This window comes from Caretta caretta, chromosome 10, assembly GCF_965140235.1.
Source record: "Caretta caretta isolate rCarCar2 chromosome 10, rCarCar1.hap1, whole genome shotgun sequence".
Classification (NCBI taxonomy): Eukaryota; Metazoa; Chordata; order Testudines; family Cheloniidae; genus Caretta; species Caretta caretta.
The window spans coordinates 5,648,657-5,665,071 of NC_134215.1; the positions used below are offsets into that span (position 1 = coordinate 5,648,657).

General features: G+C 44.5%; 1 protein-coding gene across 1 annotated transcript; it reads right to left on the reverse strand.

The window, feature by feature from the left end:
* Positions 1-319: 319 nt before the first annotated feature.
* Positions 320-2,158, reverse strand: LOC142073471 (uncharacterized). Its single transcript, XM_075133312.1, has 2 exons — positions 1,250-2,158; positions 320-861 (listed from the first exon to the last, which is right to left on the reverse strand). The coding sequence occupies exons 1-2, from the start codon at positions 1,827-1,829 to the stop codon at positions 320-322; spliced, it is 1,122 nt and encodes a 373-aa protein (XP_074989413.1). The 5' UTR covers positions 1,830-2,158.
* Positions 2,159-16,415: the final 14,257 nt, after the last annotated feature.

Consider the following 16,415-nt stretch of genomic DNA (forward strand, 5'->3'; position numbering starts at 1 on the left):
GTACGCATCAGAGAAGCTTTGAAAAACAGTTTCATGACTGGCCAGGCTACAGTGTGAAAGTTCTGTTTGTTTCTCCTTGATGAACCCCCCCGCCCCTTGGTTCACTCTACTTCCCTGTAAGCTAACCACCCTCCCCTCCTCCCTTTAATCATTGCTTGCAGAGCCAATAAAGTCATTGCTGCTTCACAGTCATGCATTCGTTATTCATTCATCACACAAATAGGGGGATGACTACCAAGGTAGCCCAGGAGGGGTGGTGGAGGAGGGAAGGAAAATGCCACACAGCACTTTAAGCACAGCACTTTAAAAGTTTACAACTTTAAAATTTATTGAATGACAGCCTTCTTTTTTTTGGGCAATCCTCTGTGGGGGAATGGCTGGTTGGCCGGAGGCCTCCCCACCGTGTTCTTGGGCGTCTGGGTGTGGAGGCTATGGAACTTGGGGAGGAGGGCGGTTGGTTACAGAGGGGCTGCAGTGGCAGTCTGTGCTCCAGCTGCCTTTGCTGCAGCTCAACCATACACTGGAGCATACTGGTTTGGTCCTGCAGCAGCCTCAGCATTGAATCCTGCCTCCTCTCATCACGCTGCCGCCACATTTGAGCTTCAGCCCTGTCTTCAGCCCGCCACTTACTCTCTTCAGCCCGCCACTTACTCTCTTCAGCCCTCCACCTCTCCTCCCGGTCATTTTGTGCTTTCCTGCACTCTGACATTATTTGCCTCCACGCATTCGTCTGTGCTCTGTCAGTGTGGGAGGACAGCATGAGCTCGGAGAACATTTCATCGCGAGTGCGTTTTTTTTTCTTTCTAAGCTTCACTAGCCTCTGGGAAGGAGAAGATCCTGTGATCATTGAAACACATGCAGCTGGTGGAGAAAAAAAAAGGGACAGCGGTATTTAAAAAGACACATTTTATAAAACAGTGGCTACACTCTTTCAGGGTAAACCTTGAAAGTTAACATTACATACATAGCACATGTGCTTTCGTTACAAGGTCGCATTTTGCCTCCTCCCACCGCGTGAACGGATTTTGGTTGAATGCCAGCAAACATACACTGCAATGCTTTGTTCTACAGTGATTCCCCAGTACGTGTTGCTGGCCTGGAGTGGTAAAGTGTCCTACCATGAAGGACGAAATAAGGCTGCCCTCCCCAGAAACCTTTTGCAAAGGCAGAACCGCAAATGCCAGGGCAAAGTAATCCTTTCACATGCTTGCTTTTAAACCATGTATAGCATTTTAAAAGGTACACTCACCAGAGGTCCCTTCTCCGCCTGCTGAGTCCAGGAGGCAGCCTTGGGTGGGTTCGGGGGGTACTGGCTCCAGGTCTAGGGTGAGAAACAGTTCCTGGCTGTCGGGAAAACCGGTTTCTCCGCTTGCTTGCTGTGAGCTATCTACAACCTCCTCATCATCATCTTCTTCGTCCCCAAAACCTACTTCTGTATTGCCTCCATCTCCATTGAAGGAGTCAAACAACACGGCTGGGGTAGTGGTGGCTGAACCCCCTAAAATGGCATGCAGCTCATCATAGAAGCGGCATGTTTGGGGCTCTGACCCAGAGCGGCCGTTCGCCTCTCTGGTTTTCTGGTAGGCTTGCCTCAGCTCCTTCAGTTTCACGCGGCACTGCTTCGGGTCCCTGTTATGGCCTCTGTCCTTCATGCCCTGGGAGATTTTCAGAAAGGTTTTGGCATTTCGAAAACTGGAACGGAGTTCTGATAGCACGGATTCCTCTCCCCAAACAGCGATCAGATCCCGTACCTCCCGTTCAGTCCATGCTGGAGCTCTTTTGCGATTCTGGGACTCCATCATGGTCACCTCTGCTGATGAGCTCTGCATGGTCACCTGCAGCTTGCCACGCTGGCCAAACAGGAAATGAGATTCAAAAGTTCGCGGTTCTTTTCCTGTCTACCTGGCCAGTGCATCTGAGTTGAGAGCGCTGTCCAGAGCGGTCAGAATGGAGCACTCTGGGATAGCTCCCGGAGGCCAATACCATCGAATTGTGTCCACAGTACCCCAAATTCGAGCCGGCAACGTCGATTTAAGCGCTAATCCACTTGTCGGGGTGGAGTAAGGAAATCGATTTTAAGAGCCCTTTAAGTCGAAATAAAGGGCTTCATTGTGTGGACGGGTGCAGGTTTAAATCGATTTAACGCTGCTAAATTCGATCTAAAGTCCTAGTGTAGACCAGGGCAAAGAAAGCAAGAGAGAGAGAGAGAAGTCCAATCCATATGTACAAGGGAAAATAATAATCAGAGCAAAAACCAAGAGGCAATAATAGTTTAAGGGGTAGAACTTCCAAGTAGCTATACACCAGGGATGAAATGGTAATAAATTTTAGCAGATACTCTGTTTTACATCTTCAAAGCATTTTACAAATATTAATTAATTTAATCTCACAACATCTCTGAGAAAAAATAATCCCATTTATAGGTGGGGCAACTGAGGCATGGCTAAGTAGCTTGACCAAGGACACACAAGAAGTCTGTGGCCAGAAGATCATTCTTCCCTCTTTTTTGTTAATTTGAGTTCCAGGGACAGGATCAACAACAGGGGTTGGACCCAAGCACTAATTAATAGTAGAAGCAAAATGCAAGTAATAGATTTCAAAATTAGGAAAGGGAAGGGGGAAAAGGTGACCTTGAAATGTTGACTTGCCTTTCCTCCTTCAGATTAATATCTCAGCAGTAGCATCATCATCCAGTAGCTACCAAATGGGCATAAGGAGACATTTACTGGGGTGGAAGGACTCACTGATGGAATACTAATTGCAAAAAGAAGCAAAGTGTTATGATTTTCATACCCAAATCCCTTTTTTCTCTTAAAACCCTGCCGGGATGAGATCAGCCTTGAGCTGCTGTTAACGATGAGGTAGGAGTTCTCTATTTCTTCCTTAGACCACAGGGCTGGGAGAGCACATGGAGTAATTAATTTTGACTTACAGAAGCACTATTAAATTGGATAGAAACTGGTGAAAATAGGATTAGGAATGGAGTTTAGCCAAGAGCAAACAGAATTAAAACTCCCTAAGAGCAGGTCAATACAGCTGATATCATTGATGCAATGAAAGTCGACAGCTTTAGACATTTTTGAGTGATGGTTTAATGCCAGAAATCGCAACGTTCCTGGTACCAGACCAGATGAGGAGAATTTTAAAAAGTGATTTTTTGGGATCATTTTCTTATCTGTGCTGAGCCCACTCATTTCTGAGGATTAATTTTGAAACAATTGTGCAGAACAAGCAAAAGTCTTGATAAACCCCAACCAGTCAAAATCTGCCTGGTGCTTTCAACACATGAACCAGAATCTAATTAGTACAGGATTAGGTATGCCAGAATTCATCAGGAATGGAATGATTCTTCAAATGAAAACCAATCCTGCTCCCTGCCCTAAAAAAACAGCGTAGAGCATTTGATAACATACATTACGGGCCAGATATTCAGTTAATGTAAATCCGTGGGGCTCCGTTGACTTTCATGGAGGCAGACTGATTTACCCAGCAGTGGGTTAGGGCCCATAAAAAAACCGAAACTGACTGTCTTTCTTGGTGCAAAGGGGATGAGAATCCATTGAAGTTGCATCAGGTGTCAATTTGGCCAGTTGTGTTAAATTTCAGAGTTCTTCCTACTTCTCGGGCACACTTGGAAAAAGTCTGATAAGTAAAATGAGACCAGAATTTGGCCCTAGGATACACCAGTATAAATCCTGTGTAGCCACATTGGGCCTCATCCTTTTCTTATTTACAACTGTATAAATCCACTGAAGTTACTCCCAGTTTATAGCAGTGTAACTGAGCTGACTAGTGTGATAACACAGTGGCTGGTCAATTTAATCTGCAAAGTGCTTTACAAACATTAACTAATCAGCCTGGAGCTTTACATTTCTCCTCCTTCCCCCAACTTTAATAAATAGCAAATCAATTCAAGGCCACATTCTGATAGCTTGCGAATATGTGCCGAGGTCACCGAAGGCTCTGTTTCATGTCTGAATCTAATTTCTGCAACTACTGGGAGCTGTGCATATGCATCTTAGTTTTTTGCAGGGTTTCCATGGTTTCTGCCTGGCACTGGCTTTCATCTTCGTTCTAAAGCAGATGCTCTCTGCTGTATTTTCTTCGGTTGAGGGAGCGCATCGAATTGCTAGGAAACCTCAAAAGTTACCCAAAACAACAACAGTAGAGTAAAATCTAGCATACGCACCAGGTCCTGTGATGCAGTGCAAGCTACTTTATGTAGCGCTGCTGGCAAACTGTGGCCATGAACTCTAACAGTCCTAGTGGGAATGCCCCCCGCCCAGTGCAACGGTGACCTGGGGCTGATGAAGGGGGTATGCATATCACACACTCACCCAGACGCCCATGGCATAAAGGGCCATGGTTATATGAAAGGGAACATGCTCCAGGACAATCTTGGGCTTGTGTTTCCAGCTCCTTGTGGCTGCAACAGGGTGGAGAAAGTTAAAGCAGGGTCCAGTGCCTGTTTACAAATGGATTAACTGAGGTACAGAGAGGCTATGTGACTTGCAAAAGGTCATGTATTGAATTGGGAATAGGACCCAGGAGTCCAGGCTCCCTAGCTCTTATTCAAATCACTAAACAACGCTTTCTCTTAAAGCAAAGCCTTGCTGAAGCTTTTCCTTCTTTTCCCATTTTTTGAGGTGTGGGCAAAAAACAAACTCACAGGCAAAGTCAGGTGAAATGGAAACTGACTTCTGATACAAAAAACCCTCTTGAAGGCTTCGACACCACGACAAATACAAAAGCACAGCCGCTCCTTACAAGTGGGAACCTGCATAAACAGGCCGTGGGGGGGAAAACAAAACAAAAAAAGAAACAAACGAGACAGCTGAACAGAAAGATGTGTTGAGCTGGGGTCAGCGAATTAGTTCCAAATCCCTCTCTTGGGGAACTTTAATTGCTAACGGGATTATTTTCATTTGTTACTGTATAAATCTACAGGTGTTACCTCACATCTTGGGCTGGGAAGATCAAAGCTAAAATTCTGGCAATCTTAACTGAGCACAGATTCCTTTATATTTTAACCCACCTGACCAGTCATGCATGCTGAATGCTGAACGAGCAGCCAGCGGAAACTTCACAGGGGTTCTGCAGAAATGAGGGTAATTACAATAGAGCCCTTGCAGTAAAAGCAGAGAGATCCTAGGGTTCTTTAAAATAGCCTTTTTTTTTTTTTTTTGGCTGGAACAGTGTATGTAAACTCTAGTCTAGAGCATAATGCAGGAGGATACTATGGGCCTGAGTCTGATCTCACTTGTACAACTATAATCCCATTGATTACAATAGATGTATGTCTGGCATTCGGACTTTCTGATAGACAAACACAAGAACCAAATTCTGCCTTCAGGTATGGGATTTGAGTGAGAAAGTCCAATGATTCGGATACTACCTTGGGATATAGGGTTCAGTTCCCTACCAGATGTTTTGGGTGACTTTGGGCAAATCACTTACCCTGTGCCTCAGTTTCTCGCTGTAAAATGGGGATAATAGCACTGTTCTATTTCATAGTGCTGCCGTGAGAGTATCTACAGGAATGACTGCCAGGTGCTTAGATACTATGGTGAAGCTGATTAATAATGATTTGATTTGGGACTCTTGCATTAAAACGCTGAACAGCCTAGACTCAATCAATGTGCATGCTGATGTATCATAACCAGTACATTGCTCTACCCACCCTTTGCAATTACACTGTGAGATTATGACCTGGAATCAATGAAGCTACAATAATTTACACGAGATGAGAATCTAGCCTAAGGATTCCAGGTATGTTATTGGGGGAAACGGGGGCAGAGGGTCAAGGAACACTTAGGTTAAAAACCTAACTTTTAGGGTTTCTTAAGAAAAAAGCTGCACAGAGCCATTTAGCCAGCCCTGTGCAAATGACATGAAACTAGAACACAGCCCAAATGGTGAAATGGAAGTGAGAGCCCAGATTCTCTCTTTCACTGAGATTTGCTCAGCACAGGATGTGGGGCCAATCAGAAAGCCGATGCTCTTGACCAATCTGCACTGGTGCTGGTGTAGGTTAGAGCAGCCACAAGGTTGCTGTGGCAGTTTGCAGTGGTTCCCCAAGAGTCCACACACCACCTGGGAATAGCCAGAGCACATCTTGTTCTAGCCACACCCCTACACATGGGCCTGGTCTGGGGGGGCACTGGGGTCAGCTGACAGCTTGCCCCCTCTGGGGGAATTTCATTCGGTAGATCTGTGCCAAGCAGTTGGAGGAATGCAGGACAGAAGGTAGCCCTGGAGTTTGAAAATTCTTGGAGCCAAATTCTGAAGTCCTCACTCAATTCAATGAGACTTTTGCTTGAGTAAAGATGGCAGGATTTGGCCCTTTCTGTTTAGTAATGCTAGTGAGGGATTTTAATGTGATTTTTGTCTCCAGAGCCTCTCATTACTTTTAGTAAATTGAGATCTCTCAGCCCTCTTTTTCTTCATCTGCACAATATTTGCTCCCCATTAAAGGTCCCAGTGTAACAATATCCCCCACTTAAGCATGCATTCCTTATGCAGCCCTCCTCTACACTGTTATTAAAGGCTAGATCATGGCACCTTGACTCATGCTAAAAGAAAAGGAGTACTTGTGGCACCTTAGAGACTAACACATTTATTTGAGCATAAGCTTTTGTGAACTACAGCTCACTTCATCGGATGCTGTAGCTCACGAAAGCTTATGCTCAAATAAATTTGTTAGTCTCTAAGGCGCCACAAGTCCTCCTTTTCTTTTTGCGGATACAGACTAACACGGCTGCTACTCTGAAACTTGACTCATGCTGAGCAGTATACCAGTGTGTGAATAGTCCTGTTGATTTCAATGGGATGACATGGTAAGTAACGGTAGCAGGTTCTGGCCCTTAATGGATTGCTGAAGTTGTTCATTGAAATCAGGAGATCACGTCTATTTTCAGTCTGTTGCTTTCCATTGGAAGTGAGCTGTTCGCACTGTCAGCTCCCACTTCACTGTTGCAATGTCCCTTGTGGCGGAGAAGAGCCAGGCCTTGGCAGCACTGAACATAAAGGGTTTCTTTGCAGAGGCTACTGGACACAAACAGCACCCTGTAGTTCTCCCAAGCTCTCTCTCTCCTCCTGGATTAACTTCAGCTGCCGAATGTCCCCACTTCCATTATTCTGGTGATAGGGGCAGGGTAAGAACTGAAATTGAATAGAATTGAAACTAGGACATCCCTATATTCTCCCCCCGACCCCCATTTTTAGAACAGAGCCCTGGTCAACACTTAGACTGATCTAGTTATGTTGCTTAGGGGTGTGAAAAATTCATACCCCTGAGTACTGTAGTTAAACCAACCTAAAGCCTGGTGTAGACACAGGTAGGCTGGTGGAAGACTTCTTCTGTTGACATAGTTGCCTTTGCTTGGGCAGGTGAATTACCGACAGGGATGGAAAAACCCCTTTCCTTAATGTGGGAAGCATCTACACTACTGCAGCAGTGCCTCTGTAGCGCCCGTAGCATAGACATGCCAGAAGCAGTCTGGACAGGGTTGCGTTATCCCCATTTGTGGATAACATAGCTGTGTCTGTATGATATAGGGTATCTCTAATCCAGCCACCAATGGCAATGGAGCCTATGTTATGTGCTGCAGAAGAGGTTTTTAACACCAGTGCCTAAGCTCCAACCCGTATGCAACACCAGTACTGAAATCAATGGGAGTATTGCCCCTGAGTTCAATGGGGCCAAGATTTCTCCCCCTTTCCTTAACTCCTACGGACAAGCTGATGGAGACAGTGCTTACTGTTAAAGGGAGTCTTGTCTCTGCTTTAAAATAAAAACACAACCAAAGCCACTGCCTTGGCTTTGCTTCTTTTAAATTTGGTCCTTGTCTGGTGGACTGGGTTCATGGCGAAAGATAAGGGTCTTCCATTCTCCGCACCTGCATAGCTACTGAAGGTCAGCGAGGGAGGAGAGACAAAGCAAGGTCAGAAATTGACAGGGAGCATGAATGATGTAATTAATGGCAATGCCACTGTGTGGGAGCTCAAGGCTTTTTATTTTTAAATGACAAGTGGGCAGTGCGAGTGGGGTTTTGACATCAGCACTTCCTGTCTGATTATCTCTTATTCAGCATGTGCTAATGAGCTTGAACTCTGACCCCTCCGGGAATGATTTACATATCTCCAGCCCGATACTGGGGGAATCTGCCTGGGAAGAGAGGCCGACTTATCTGTCAGACTGAAAGCTTTTATTTTATTTTTATTTATTTATTTATGTGCACTCACTCAGTATCATAACATGGCCCAGCTGGGAAAGAGGGGAAACCAGCCAGCCCGATTAATTGGTCACTTGCATGCATGTTCCAACCTATACCAGGAACTGGAAGATGAATGCAGATTATGCCAGATTAACCCTTTCAGTGCTGGGCATGAGCGTTGACATGGTTTCATGTGTCCCCTATGAGTTCTTTGATGGGTGATGTTTTGATCATATTAGCTATGGGGTGCACATGGCTGAATGGCTTGGTACATTAATATACACCCCCAATTAACATAGTAATAATGTCACTTCCTAGCAAATCAGCCAAGCTGATTGCTTCATATAAAATGGGATTAACAAAAAGAGTCATAAAGTTTAAGAAGGGAACATTAAATTATCTAGTCGGACCTCCTGTGTCACAGAGACCATAGAATTTCACCTATGTACTGAAATGAGCCCAAAGCTTGTGCTTGACTCAAGCATCAATTGCAGAAAGAAATCCAGGCTTGATCTGAAAATCTCAAGGGAGGAAGAATCCACTATGTCTCTTGGTTGTTTGTGCCAATGGATAATCACCATCACTGTTAAATATGTGTCTTATTTCTAAGTATGTACGCATGCTATGCTGTACTATTTCATCTTGAATGGTGCCTTGAAATATCCGTTAACCCCTTATGCTAAGCAATCTGTTCCCCCTTGTATTTAGCTGTGACACTCTGAGTTAGTTTTCAGACCTGAAGAAGAGCTCTGTGTTATCTTGAAAGCGTATCTCTTTCCTCAACAGAAGTTGGTCCAATAACAGATATTACCTCACCCACCTTGTCTCTCTTATTTCTAATTAGTCTTTGTCTGGCTCTAACTCCAGCCTTTGGTTCTTGTTATGCCTTTCTCGGCTAGATCAAAAAGCCTTTTACTGCTTGATATGTTCTCCCCATTAAGATACTTAGACACTGTAGTCAAGTCATCTTTTGATCCCTTTTACAAATAAGCGTAAAAACTGAGTTCCTTAAGTTTCTTGCTGTAAAACAGATTTTGATTTAAGAGAGACTCTTTGTTTATAAATACACAAAAGGAAGCACCTATCTGAAAGCTGCTGGTGCTTCTGACATGTTAACAGAAGCTTATGACTCAACTCAGTCGTTACCCCAGCAGCCATGGGTGCCAGAACCGGGGTGTGTGTGGCATGTGAGGGAGGTCAATGGGGCCATGGCTCCCCCACTTTTAAAAATGGGAGGGCCATTCCCCCCATTTTTTAACAAAAGAAACATAAGAGCAGGATTTTGTTCCCCGCAGTTTCCCACCCGCTGCAGAATAATAGATTCTGCTGGGGAGGCGCTGTAATTACACCTTTCACCCACCAGGGGCTGCTGTAGCACCAGAAGAGAGGACATCTGGCTCACTGCTGGAGCAGCCAGCTGCAGAGAGGGAGGGGGCATTTTGGCCTTGGCCCCCCACTTCTACAAAGGTTCTGGTGCCCTTGCCAGCTGCCCATCCCTGACAATTCCCAGTCAAACACAACCCCCACAGCTTTTGGGAAAGGGTAAGTTCTGTAGCATGCCTATTTGGGAATCAATTCCCACTGTTCTAGGATCTGTACACAGTCCCTGCCCCAAAGAGCTCACAATCTGTCCATATGTCAAGACAACCACACATGATAAAACAAATAAATGAGGATGGGGAGCCCAAGGTTAACAGTAAAACAATCTTGATGATCTTGATGATTAATAAGGAGAAGTGACAGCGGACCATTTGCCTCGAGCACTACACTGGCATTGTAGCGTTCAGAACTCAGATTGGCTCCCGCCTTTGTGGTAGGTGCTGTATAAACACCAAGTAAGAGACAGTCCCTGCTCTGAGAAGCTCACAGATGAATTAAAATTTAATGCAACAAATGGGCATAACAAATGGGGCGGGAGCAGGAGGGTGAGGATAACAGTGATGGGAACTCCGGGGCCATACAGACTAGCTAGGTTCACTATACTAATCACAGGAGCTCAGGATTATATAGGCTGGTTGTGTTCGCAAATTCCAGGTGTGACACTGCACCCATATTCTTCACAGTGATATTATTATGATATGATTATGGCATAATTATGATGCATTTTGTACAAGATAGGTCACGTGAGGGGTCATTGGAAAAGTGTTGATTATCCTATTTGTATGCATGTATCTTTTTTGTATCTAAAGTTAGGAATATTGACTACGTATCTGTATTTCAAATGTGCTTATTCTGGGTGACACCCACAACTAGCCTTACTGGTACAACAATGAAGAAGCCAGACAGTGCTGATGGTCCATTAGCAAAGACAAAGGACCCTGGAAGAGCTTAACCTTCCTGTAAATGCTCCAGACAGCCTGTAAGGAATGGCTACTATGACTCAGCAAGGTATGCCAGGGCATGTGACCAGGCCATATGACTCTGGACTCCATCTTGGGATGTCAGTGTTTTTCCACACACTGAGTTTGGGACAAAGGGTTCCTGCCATATGCTAAAGCTCTATAAGGCAGGGAGTGACATCATCTGTGGTTTTTCACTCCCCATACAAGAAGACTCCTGGAAACACTTGAGGAACAAAGACTGAACTGGGGGAAGTGCTGGACCCCGGCTAAAGGGATTTCTATGAAAACCTGAGGATCCCAAGCTGAAAAGCAAATGCAGCTTGTGCCTTAAGAATCTGCAAGCCTGCTTGTACCATCTCTCTCAGGGTGAGAAACTGCGAATTCGTATCCAATCTATCTAGTATGTTAAGTTTAGTTTGCGTTTTTGTTTATTTACTAGGTAATCTGCTTTGATCTTTTGGCTATTCCTTATAATCACTTGAAATCTATCTTTTTGTAATGAATAAACTTGCTTTATGTTTTAATTTAAACCCCGTGAGCCTTTAAGTGAAGTGTCTGGGGAAAAATCTCAGCTTGGTTTAACACAGGCTTGTTGCATTTCCTCTCCACATTGAGGGGGAGGCGAACTGGATAATAAATTCATGCTGGTTGGGGTTTGGACCAGGGCAGGATGGTACATCTCTGGGGTCCTAGGCTGGGAAGCTAGTGGTTATTTTGGCTGTGGCATCTGTAGGTTCATGCAGTGGCTGGTCAGAAAGCCTGCATGTAACTGCAGCTGGGTGTGTCCCTACCTGTGTGAATGCTGGTGGAAGTGAAGGCTGGGAGTGTGTCTTCAGCTTGTCACAGCAGCACAGTGTGAGAGGGAGCCCAGGCTGGTGACTCAGAGGGCTCATGGCACCCCAGCTCCAGGTGGTACCCCAGGCAGAAATTGTCACACCAGGTACTGAGGTTTGTTTGGGTTTCAAAAGATATAAACTAACAAGAAATATTAATAGTTTTAGGTGCCCAAAATGGATTATTGCCTTGTCAATTAAACCTACCTATCTAAAGTTCCCTTTATGGAAATTACTAGGCCTTGGTGCCTCCCTTTTGGTCCCTGCTCTGTGGAGGAATCTGGCAGCATTCCTTTGCGATTCCTCTTTCTCAGTTACATAGCTAGTCAGTGGGGCGGTTCTGGAGGTGGGTTTGGCCTGATGGACCTGCTGTGTCACACAGCAGCAAAGTGGTCAGAAACCTGACTGCTTTTGAAATGGGTTTCCTCAAACACTCCCCATTTCCCAGCTCACCTTTCTGGCTGAGGATTGGCTCATTAACAATTTTACCTCCAGGCTCTCCCCTCCTCCCTGCGGGGCTGTGTCTCGGTAGTGATCTCAGCTCCAGCCTGGCCAGAGTTATGACCTTAAGACTCAGAGCCCCTGCCTGACAGTGTCGTATGTTTTCCCACTAGGACCCTGAGCCCATAGAAACAAGGTGGCTGAAATAAAGCAGAATTCCGCCTCTCCCCCTCACTAACTGAGACACAGGTTGAATGTGTGTTAAGCATTCCACTTATGGGCTCAGTCAAACCCGGAACTTGACAGCCATCTCATTTTTCTCATTTGCAAGAGTTAAAGGCTTTTTACTATCCCCGATAGAAGAGAAACAGAGATATAGTGGGTCTGTCTCCTTTCACTGTCCCTAGTTTTGCACAGGTGTAGAGCCCTTGGCTTCTGTGGAGTTACTCCTGATTTGGACTAGTTATTTCTAGTACAGTAGCTCTTAGTGGCCCTAAGTGGGAATCAGGGCCCCATTTTAGTAGGTACTATAGACACACAAAAAATATAGTCCTGGCCCCAAAGACCTTACAATCCATACACATTAGTGGAAGTGACTGGAGAATTATTTATAGATGGAGTAGAATCTCCATTGCTTGAAGTCTTTAAATCAAAACTAAAAGAGATGCTGTAGGTCAACCAGAAGTTACGGGCTTGATGCAGAAACTAGTGGGTGAGGTTCTTTGGCCTGTGTTAGGCAGGAGATCAGATTAGATGGCCATGTTGGTCCCTTCTGGCCTTCAAAGCTATGAATCTATGAAAGAATAAAGGTCTGTGTGGATATTATCACAATCATTTCTCCCTCATGTAGCAATAGTCTCCAGAAAGGCTCAAGGTGAAGTGACAAGACAGAGCAACAGTGCTTCACAGACTCATTCTCAGAAGGAACCAGCTAAGACCATAGGGAAGAAAGGGAGTGGAGGAATCAGAGGGCAAATGTTTTTGTTATATGCCTAGCTCCAACTTCCTGATCTGACTGGAAAATACCCTTGGAATTCACTTGGCAATGGGCTGCATGTCTTTGATTTACCTTGCTTCCCTTTAATAAGTGAATGGAAAACACTGAGATGCAACAATAAACATTCTGTGGCAAGCAAAAATTGGAACTCCCTGAAATTATTGATGCATGAAGAGCACAAAGAAAGTCTTCATCTTTCACCTCTCAATTTTCCAGGAACAGGAAGAACTTCTCAGTGTGACAGAAAGGGTTTCTCCCCCCACTCCTTAGAACAAACTGTATGTAAAGTTTGTTGATCAAGTGATGCTGGTGTGACTTTGGTGTAACTCCACTGATTTCAATGGAGTTAATCTGGATTCCAACTTTTGTGAAGGAGACAGTGGATTCACATCGCGATTGTTCGTAGCAGATTTGCTCAAGTTACAAATCCAAAGGTGGTTTTCTAACTATCACTGCTACAGAATCAACCCAAGAACCAAAACTCCAGCTGCAATCTTCATGCCTTTTACACTGCCATTCTGTAACCAAATTATAGTTGATCATTTTATTTATGGTGCAAGATGGAAGAGAAGCATCTGGCTGCTTCAGACCTGCAAGTGCTATCAGGAATAAAATGGGGGTTTTGAGAGGAAAAGATTCCAAAGACCCCCAGTGACTGTTCTTTCTGGAGTAAAAAGGTGCCATTTTTTTATGATCCAGTACTTTTCCGAAAAAATATGGTGCTCTGGATGGGAAAACCTCTCTCTTTCAAAGGCCTAATTGTATCCACACAGCGACTGCTGTAAAAATACCAGGTGAATTGCTGACATGGGGCTCAATAACTTGCAAGACTCGTTCTACTCATGGGATGTTCAAAACCAGATCAGACTTCTGGGTCATGATGTCCAGTGTCCAGCAGTAGCCAATGCCTAATGCTTCAGAAGACAGAAAAAATTATCCTACCCATGATATTCCTAACATAATGTACGATGCTGCAGATGGTTTGGGGAGAGCCTTCCTGAAGTCTAGCAGGGGCTCAGTATGTGGCCGGGAGCATGCACTTTGATTCCCCTTCTTACAATATCTACCAGGATTATTCATGATCTTAAAAATATCCATCCCCTTTTTACACACAACCACGTAGTTAGTTTACTGCACTTCAATTCATTTAGGGCCTGATCCCAAACCCATTAACGCCAGTGGGTCTTGGATCAGGTCCTTAATAGCTTTGTTTTCATAAAGGTCAATTATTTGCTTAACTAGGGTTTGGCAGAAATACAGAATCCATTCCTCCAGGGTGGATACAGCCCAGATGGATTCTTTGTACAGCTGATTTTTATAACCAGGTATTTGTTATCTGAGTTTCATTGGACGGCACGCTCCTTTCACTTTGCATCCTTTTTTTCAGTGGATTTAGCAGGAATGACGTAATAGGAGGAATGTAAGAAGTTTGACCAAGCAGGCTGTGGAAGGCTAACGTTTCAGCTTGCTTGCATTCTAATCTGGGTCCCTTCTCATAAATCCTGTTAACCTTGGTATTTTTCATCACCTGTGTTTGCATCAAACATTACCAACCTGGACAAGAGTTGAGAAAAAGGAGACACATTACTTACAACCCAATAAGACCCATTAGCTAACTAAGCCCACTAAAATATTTATGTGTAGACTGAACAGCATGACCTGTTGATAATTTGATCTAAAAGTGTCTGGTCAGTGATCTCTTTCTTCCCCCACTGATCATTTAGTTATGCATGGTAATTTTAAGATTTGCTAGATGTAGTTAGTAATTCTACCATTGCCTTTTAAGAGGACTGTGACCAAATTATCAAGGCTGTCATCACAGCAGAATCTGGCTCTTGAGCCAAAATCCCTCCCTTCGTCTTTTTTCATTTCCTGGCTGAGCATCAGGGGAAGGGATTATGTGATCCGATAGGTAAAATTACCCCGTCAGAGGTGAGCGTTCTAATAAAAGGCTTTTGCAGGCCTGGTTGTATGATATCCCTGAGAAGACTACGTTCATTTGGAGTCTTGTATTGAAGGGAACCATCCATCCCTATGGAAACCCAGCAGCACAAAAGACTTACTTTGCCACAGCAGCAGCAGAAGCAGAAGAAGGAAGGCAACACACACACGCACAGAGATGTTGAAGATGCAAAGCGGTTGTGTTTGCCTGTTTAGAAATTCAAAACCAGTAGGAGCTTGGCTGAAAAGTTGACATGAATTCTCCCAGCTGGTGAAAAGTTGGGATGCCGGTGGCCAGTATTTCTTGGCCTATTTCTCAAGAACAAATGATCAAACACTTATTTTTCTATCTTGTCCCGCTCTAGTAAGTTGTCTAGCATGGAAAAACAAAAAGCAACCTTCAGGAATCTTTTCCTACGACTCCAATCCCTTTCTCGACCGTTACCCCATTTCGTTCCTAGTGGTTACAGATGGAAGCTCTGGCAAGCATCCTCTTTGCTGATATCTACTTGGAAGGATTTTAAACAATAAGTTTAGCACTGGTAAAAAAGAGACCTATTGGTGGCCCTGGAGTCTACATGATAGGTAGAGCATCAATCATGACAATGCAGCCTTCTCCTATCCACGCTGCCCCACCAATGTTACTCATGTCTGGATGAATCTTCTCAGTCTCCATGCTTGCTGAGGGTGCTAGTCTCTGAATAGGTCAATGATTCTTTAGGAAATAGAGTGGACAGAGACTAAGAGCCAACAGGGCTTAACACCTTTTTGTCACTACTACCGTGGCTAGGGATTGTTTAGGCCTTTTTAAAAAGGGCGACCTACCCCTTTTCACCAATGGTAGGTGAGCAGCAGAGGCAAATCTGAACACTTGCATTTCTCTCTCATTACCGGATTTTGGAAGCAAATCAGAGAAAGGCGTTTCAGCCCCTTTGCAAACATCCCTGTTAACCTACCTCTTCCTACCCTTCCCTGATGCTGTGTCGTTCAGCACGAAGGTTTGATCAGTGAGAGTTTGAGACAGGGCGTGGAGAACCTTCTTACCACCCTACACCATCAGGGCATTTGTTCATGCCTCATTTTTACTAAAAACCTATGTCAGAAATATTGGAGATAAACTTCAAATAGCCTTATTGCTATTGTATTTCATGCCCCTCTGTAAATTTCCTCCGGCCCCTTCCCCACTGACTTCTGCAAAGCCAGGATTCCACCCAGGCAACCAACTCTATGGGCCTCAGAGGAAGAAGCAGCTATAATAAAAAATCATGGAAAACAGCTTTTCGCCATACAATATTGTTGCAACTTCAACATGCCGATCTCTGGACCTCTGAGAGCTAGAAGCAAGAGCTGTATGAACTGGTAAACTGGGAATCCCCCCTTTCTAATAGTATCAAACTCCTGTGTGAGGCCCTGCTGCGTCACAAGCTGTTTAACATAGTGTACAAGGGCTTGTTTACAGAATGCAGCAAAGCATACTAGAGAGGTCTGATTTCTAAAGGACAGCATTATGTTGTTCACTAACTGGCCCGTGTAGATCCTGCTGGCATGAACTAAAAGTCCCCTACAGCACTATGTTAATGCATACTAGGGAATTTTTAGTTCATGCCAGCAGGGTCTACATGGGCCAGTTAGTGAGCAACATGGT

Bases quoted from the DNA above. Each gene is read 5' to 3' on its own strand.
- LOC142073471 (XM_075133312.1), bottom strand. From the start codon at position 1,829: ATGCAGAGCTCATCAGCAGAGGTGACCATGATGGAGTCCCAGAATCGC. The intron at 862-1,249 runs GTGAGTGTACCT...TTTCTCCACCAG, and splicing joins AGGCGGAGAAGGGACCTCTG to CTGCATGTGTTTCAATGATC.